The 7736-nt window shown below is 38.4% G+C and overlaps 1 protein-coding gene across 1 annotated transcript in view; it reads left to right on the top strand.

Moving 5' to 3' along the window:
* DPY19L1 (dpy-19-like 1 (C. elegans)) overlaps window positions 1-7736 on the top strand; it is a 117932-nt gene that overhangs the window by 50719 nt on the left and 59477 nt on the right. The window contains exon 7 of the mRNA XM_011973072.1: window positions 7301-7358. Within this exon, the coding sequence (XP_011828462.1) occupies window positions 7301-7358 (58 nt within the window). The remainder of the gene's footprint in view (window positions 1-7300; window positions 7359-7736) is intronic.

The following is a 7736-nucleotide window of genomic DNA, read 5'->3' on the forward strand; positions in this document are numbered from 1 at the left end:
TCATCTCACTGCAAGCTCTGCCTCCCGGGTTCACGCCATTCTCCTGCCTCAGCCTCCTGAGTAGCTGGGACTACAGGTGCCTGCCACCACGCCCGGCCATTTTTTTTTTCTTGTATTTTTAGTAGAGATGGGGTTTCACTGTGTTAGCCGGAATGATCTCAATCTCCTGACCTTATGATCCACCCGCCTTGGCCTCCCAAAGTGCTGGGATTATAGGTGTGAGCCACCGTGCCTGGCCTTTTTTTTTTTTTTTCTGAATGTACTATTAACTTGGCCTGCTAACATATCTTTAATCAAACCCATTTGGTCTAACAGTTGTGTATGAATATTTAAAAGATAAGTATTTTTATTTAGTATGCATAAATTGATCAAGGTTATTGGTTGGCAATATTGGCATCTTTTCTCCAAACCCTTCCCCTTTTTATGTGTTTACTGTCTCAGCAAATGACTCTTCTGTCTACTCTAATGTCCAGTCTGACCTCTCGGAGATAGCCATGACTTTCCTCTTTCCTCTGTAATCCAAGGAGTCACAAAATCCTATTTTTACTGTCCTGCTTCAGAATATCTCTGGCATTCTTCCACTTCTCTGCCAGCCCATCACCCTGGGATGACTCTGCATCAGCTCATGGGGCTCTGCTCCCCACTGGTCTTGCTCCCATGCTGCTCTGCACACTCTTGTCAGTGTGATCTTATCATTTGAGGAACTGTATCCGAGGACAGTGCAGCTGGAGAACAGAGTGTGGGCAGGAGGAAGAATAGTGAAAGGAGTCGAGGTGTATGCAGGGGCCAGATCCTGCGAGGCATTTTTTACATGTTTTGGTGTTTGGGTTTGACCTTGTGGGCAGTGGGATGCCATTGAAGGGCTGTGTGGATGGAGTGGGATTGGGTCTATTCATTGTTAAAGACAACAAACTCTGCAGCGTAGAGGGAGCAGGCTTTGGGTGGGGGGTGTCGGAGGCTGTAGCAGCCCAGGGGAAGAGGATGGGAGCGTGGGCTGGTATGGCGGTGGTGGGGTGGAGGGAAATAGACAGACTCTGTGATACTAGGAGGCAGAATTGTAGGGGAGGCTCCAGGGGAAGCATTTGTTCAGAGGAGAGTGATATTTCCGGGCAAGAGAAGGAGGAAGCCTCTGGGAAGAGGCTGTGGGTGTCAGATAGGTAGTTGTTCACCATGGAATGAAGGGCCTGGAGCACACAGTGGAGAGGTCTGCATAGGAGTTGAGGTGTGGTGGTTGGGTCAGAGCAGAGGCTCACCTGAACACATGGCCCTGCCTGGTATTGGGGCCACTACCGAGAGCAACAATGACATGAGGTGCGGTGTGTTTGGCTCCAAGCTTTCAGAAAAGGAATGCCAGCAGTCTTTTGATTGAGTAGTTCTGTTTTCAGATACCCTTTCACTGTCTTTCATGGACAAGACTTGGTACTAGGCACCATGGGTGAATTGAGTTCACAATCTAATAAATAAGTAACTTCTGTTAGAACTGGCAGATAGAGAGTTAAAGACATTAATGACTTGCTTGAAACAGACTGGAAAGGACCAAGCTGAGAACTTTTCTCATCCTTCCTGAGTCTTATCCTCATTCCTCATCTTTCTTTCCTTTTTCTTTCCTTAGTAACCAGTGAATCCCCTCTCCCCCTGCCACCGTGAGTATAGGGGAAAGTTCTCAGCTCTGAACCAGGCCTGCTTGGCATTTCTTCATTGAGCTAGGAAGGTGCCCAAAGCCTTCAATCTCCAACTTAAGATTGGCAATTATCTTAATTTGGTTATTTCCAAATTTTTCTCCATTTTCTCTTTCTTAAGCATTTATACAACAATAAGAAAGCTTACTCGTAAGAGTTATTTAATATAGTTTTGAATTAACTCTGATTGCTTTTTTCTCTTCAAAAGTTTAACTTTGGATGGTTCATCATTTTTGTAAATAGAGATAAAAATCTCAATGATTAATAAAACCTATCAAAACTTAATAATTGATTTAAATCTATACAACTGTGGTAGGTAGGAAAGAAGAAAATTATAAAATTCTTAAATTTTAGAACTGGAAAGTATTTTTAGGTCATTTTTAGCTTTTTTTTTATTATCCCCTCATTTTATATCTAAGAAAAATCAAGGTTTAGGTGAATGAGATATATAAGTAAATGTGGTAAATGTTTAGCAAGCTTAGAATGTTTTAAAATTTGCACAATAGGAGCTTTCATATTTTCTGACAGTAATATTGCAGAAGAAACTTTTTTTTTTTTTTAACCACTAGGGAATGCTAAAATATCAACTGATCAACTATAGTGGGAAAAAAAAATTTAATTTTAGGTATTCTGATTGCTGCGTCTTTTCTGTTAAGCAAAATAAAAAGACTTACATAGTAGCCTCTATGGATTGGGGTAAGAGGGTGGACATGGAGAACACAATTTTAGATTTGTTTCAAGTCACATCATTTCACAGTGATTCTAACTCAGAACATCCTTGGAGATAAACACATTTTATTCTCCTCTTCTAGCTCTGCAGTTCCCCAAAGTGTACTAGAAAAAATATGCCTCTTTTGTTAGTTAAGCAAAGCTGAGCCCATATTCATGGAAGATATTGGACCATAACCTGTATTTTAGTAATTTGGTGAAAAAGGAATGTTGTCACAGTGGCTCTGCCCTCAGGAAATTGTCCAACCTCAGAGCCTCCCAGGTTGTATGGCAACTGAGTGAGGGTATGCGACTTCTTAGGCAAACCTCATCCTGAGATTTCGTCGGGGAATTGGATTTGTGAGTCTTTTGTTCTTTCTCTACCTTTATTCTGCCATTTAGAAAATTAAAGTTATTAAATTTCCATTTTGATTCCTCATTGTTCCAGGAAATTTTTAAAAGGAAATTTTATATTAAATTCCCCAAGTGTCATTTTTAAAAAAACTAATCTTTCTTGTGTTTTAGGTTGTTTTAGGTTCTAATCAGAGAATGAGGTACCTTTGCAACTAGATGTTCCAGTGACGTAGAAAATGATGTGTAATCTCCGTATAGTCACAACATTGAGCTTGTTGATTGTCTCCTTCAAATCCCTAGTATGTTTCGTTTAGCTTACTTGACCTGTCAGATTATGAAAGAATTAAAATTTTCCACTGTGATCAGATTTTGTCATGTTCTCTTTGTATTTCTAGAAGTTTTAACTTTTGGTATTTAACTCTTACATTGGTTGTCCAAAAAAATTTTTATTATTTTTTGAGACAGTTTCACTCTGTCATCCAGGCTGGAGTGCCGTGGAGCAATCTCAGCTTATTGTAGCCTCCACCTTCCCGGTTCAAACGATTCTTGACTCTTAGCCTCCTGAGTAGCTGGGACTACAGTTGTGTGCCACCACACAGCTAATGTTTTTTGTTTGTTTGTGTGTTTGTTTGTTTGTATTTTCGTAGAGACAGTGTTTCATCATGTTGGGCAGGCTGGTCTGGAACTCCTGGCCTCAAGTGATCCACCCACCTTGGCCTCCCAAAGTGCTGAGATTATAGGCATGAGCCACCGTGCCTGGCCCCTAACATTTTTATTTAAAGGAATGCAATTTGAATTGAGTAAATGGAAAGAGATATGCTGTTTAACTGAATGGCTGTCATATAAATGACCGTCCTTCCCAACCCAAATTATATATAAATTTAATGTCATTCTGATCAGAAGCCTGATATTTTTTTCTTGGGTAGGGGAGCAGAGTTGGGAGACTGGTTCAGACGTTATATGTAAGAGTAAGTTGGTAAGATTTACCTAAAAAATCTTAAAAGAGTAGTTGGGGGTGGGGAGCTTTTTAAAATCATGCGTTAAAATTACCATAATGCTACAGTAATAAAAATAGTGTGATACAAAAAAATACAGAATTAAGTCAGTTGAATGAAATAGAAGAGAGTCTAGCATTGTAAGAAATTAATATAAGATAAAGGCTGAATTTCATTCACTGGTAAAAGGGATGTTTACTTGATAAATGATTTTAATATAATTGGCTATTTCAAAGAGAACAAAATTAGGGTGAAAGAGCTAAGTGGAAAATGCAATTAATAATATTAGAAGAAATTTTAGGAGACTATAGTTTTGAGGTGTGGAAGACCTTCAGAGACAAGACAGAAAGTACAGAAGAAATAAAGGAAAATATCAACATACTTAAATATGTAAAAGTTTAAAAATTCTTTCTGACAGCATACACCACAAATGTATCAGAATACTTTGTCACACATGTGTGTTAACTTAAAATAATCAAAAATATCAGAATCTAAAGAGCATTAATTCAAGCACAAAGTGTGAGGGTGGACCACTCAGGAACACCAACTCCAAAGGAATGAAGTCAGCCTTTGGAAGCAGGGAAGTTTAGGTTTCATTTATATAGGCAGAGACAGAAATTTTTAGCAGGAATACAACATTGTTCATACAGGTGGCACATAGTCACAGCAGTTTGATGGGTTATAGGTGGTATTTGTTTTGGGGAAGGGTACATTTAACTTTTTTTTCTTTTTACAGAAAGTATAATAATGATGGATTTTCTATAGTCTGATCTAAGCAAAGTAAAGCAACACAGAGAAAGTTAATCTATAACAGGTTGTTAACTACGAAGGCAGGCTCACACCTGTAGTCTCAGCTACTCTGGAGGCTGAGGCAGGAGGATTGCTGAATCCCATGAGTTTGAGGCTGCAGTGAGCCATGATTGTGCCACTCTACCCTAGCTTGGGTGACAGAGTGAGACCTGGTCTCTGGGAAAAAAAAAAAAAAAGTAGGAAGTTTTGTTGCCTGGCATTGTTTAATTCTCTAGTCATTGTATTGAACAAGAAAAATGAGAAAGCAAGTTAATCTATAATCTAAGAACGGAAGTTGTAACCATGTGTGACTCAGATCACAGTCACATCTCCCTCAAGGCTTAAAGTGGTTGTTTTTTTGGACAGTTTTTAAATGTTATTTTCACATTTGACAGTCAAAGGTTTGATAACCTTAATTTTTAAGTAGGGAAATAGACAGTCTAATAGAAAAATAGTCAAGAATGTAAATAAGCAGTTCATGGAAGAGAAAATGCATGTTGCAAAACAAAATACTAAAATGATGATCCATACAAGTAAGCAGTGCGAAAAGGGTTTTCACCTATCTAAGGACAAAATTTGAAAAGCACATGAGGTGCTCCACGAGGGGTGGAGAAACGACCTCCTGCATCCTCTGTGACGAGGGTGCGGACTGCTGCAGTGCTTCCGGGCACAGCTCACATCCTTTGACTCACGTGTCTCACAGTTAGGTCCCTCCTGCCGAAACAAACGCGCCAGTATTTACATGTACGAGGAAGTTTAACCGTTTTTTATTATAGCAAGAAATTGAAAAATGTTTCTATGTCCAGTAATATGGAATGAGCTAAATAAATATATTTGTATTATACAGTATTTGCCATCTATAAAAATAATCCCTCTAAGGTTATTACATATATTGATTAGGAATAATCTTTATGCTAGAATAATTAGAAAAGGAACAAATTTCAAATATTAATATGATCACATAGAAAATATATGTTTGTGTGGTTAGAGAGAGATTTGGAAGAATAGACATGTACTAAAATGTTCTTAGGTGAATAGGATTGGGAGAGGGCAGCAAGAGAAAAATCACGTTTTTCCCTATACACTTCTATAGTTTTTGTCTTGTTAGAGTAAGTTCAAAACATTAAAATGTATTTATTTGTTTTTTAAACGCTTAACTCTGTCTTAACCTTTCTAATGTCTAATCACTTGTGATGAAGCCTGGGCCTAGCCTGTGTTCTTCTCTTTTGAAGAAGATGTGGTGCACCTTTCAGGAGAGAACCCTGGCCTCTACTTCCTGGCCTGTACTGCTTTCTAAGCGCCTCTATCTGATGCTCTTATTTCAGTGATCCATCACTTCAGCCACTTTCTGGCCAATGTTCTCAGTTTCTTTGCTTCTTTATATTTCATTTGTACTTTCTAGGCTGATAATCGGTAGGCAAAAATCACACAGTCTTATGATTAGTGACCCTGTAGATGTGTGTTCTGCAGCCTCAATTGTTCCCTTAAGATATCCCAGCAGCACTTGTTTTCCCCAGTTACCGCTCTCCTGAAATGTGAGTGGTGTTTCAGACATTTGTCTTTCCTCAGACCTTTAATGCTGCCGTTGTTTCTCTCTAGCAGCAAGTGGCTGTGTCTTATGCTCTGTGGGGAACATGGAAACTCCACAAAGTACTTGCCACTAAATATGCAGTCTTCCTCCTCTTTTGCCAAGGCAAACAGGCCACCTGTGCTGGGTCCCAGCCCTACCTGTCTCCTTCTGGATACTCCCTACGTGGATTATCCCTGCTGGCCATTGCATCTCTTCCTCTTTTCCTCATTCATACATCACAAGAGTAAATACAGGGCCTTTGATGCCTATACCATCTGGTTCTTTGTTTCCTCTCTGACCTCTCTGTGGTATACCTATACTTAAAGAAAAAGAAGGAAGAATATTTGGGTAGAATAATGAGAAAGCAGCATGAGCTAAAACGGGTAAGAAGACCTCAAGAGTAAAGATGCAGAACATGATGAAATAAACCTAAACCTTATGTCCCCTACCCAGACTTCGGGTACAGTAGGGAACATATTTCACTCTTCGCTGAGCAAATGAAGGTTAATTGTTAGAACTAGCAGATTATACTATTTTATTTTTTTACCTAGAGTTATAATCCTGATTGTCATACTTTGATATTTGTGTTCTATTCCAGTTTTTGAAAACAAATGAAACATAAAACTTTATCTATAAACTAGTATTCTGTATTCTGCAGAAAAGTAGCTTGGGGATGGGATTTGGGAAATATGAAATTAAATCTTTAATGTGTGGAAGTGCCTTGTGAATTTCTAGGGCCAAGTAGGCAGTGTGGGGTTTTCCATTCTCATGACCATGGATCCCTTTCCTTGCACATCTTTCTCACCCTTTTTCCTAATGTATGTCATCTGTCCCAAGGAAAGCAGTTTGAGAAATGTTGAAGGACATAAATAAATATGAGGTACTAAAGAAAATAAACAGAAAAATCAGGTTGCATGATGTACAGTAATATGACTAGTAAGAATTTTTTATTCCCTTTCAGTTTGCGTGCTTTTCTGAGTCTATACATTTTGAAGTTAGCAAATGATTTTTTTAAAATGAAAAAAATGTTATTTTGACTAATGAAATTTTGGAGGAAATAAACTATTTTGTAAATAAGCATAGGAGAGTTCTAGTATGACTAAAATCTTTTATAATACCAGAGGTTATGATCTTATGTGTTTTAAGGTTTTTCTTAGGATTGACCTGAATTTTTGTTATTTGAGTTATGTTTTCTTCTTTTCCAGTGGCAGCCGATTAGGAGGCCTGGTTACAGTGTTGTGCTTCTTTTTCAATCATGGAGAGGTAGGTAATCAAAAACCGTTCTCAGAGTTACTCCTGGCAATGCAGTTTTCTTCTTTAAATTTAATCTATAATGGCATTCTTTAAATGTTTGATCTTACTATTTTGATTCAAAATTTAAACACTAGCATTCATTTAAGTTAACTTTTCATGACCATTATACTTCTTATGTGATATAAGGCTTAGTAATTTGATGAAATAGTGGGTCTGTATCAACTGTATCAATTCTTTTTTTTTTTTTTTGAGTCAGGGTCTCATTCTGTCACCCAGGCTGGAGTGCAGTGGCGCAATAATAGCTCACTGCAGCCTCAAACTAGTGGCTTCAAATGATCTTCCTGCTTTGGCCTCCCAAAGTGCTAGGTTTACAAGCATGAGCCACTG

The sequence above is a fragment of the Mandrillus leucophaeus genome, unplaced genomic scaffold (genome assembly GCF_000951045.1).
Source record: "Mandrillus leucophaeus isolate KB7577 unplaced genomic scaffold, Mleu.le_1.0 Scaffold100, whole genome shotgun sequence".
Lineage (NCBI taxonomy): Eukaryota > Metazoa > Chordata > Mammalia > Primates > Cercopithecidae > Mandrillus > Mandrillus leucophaeus.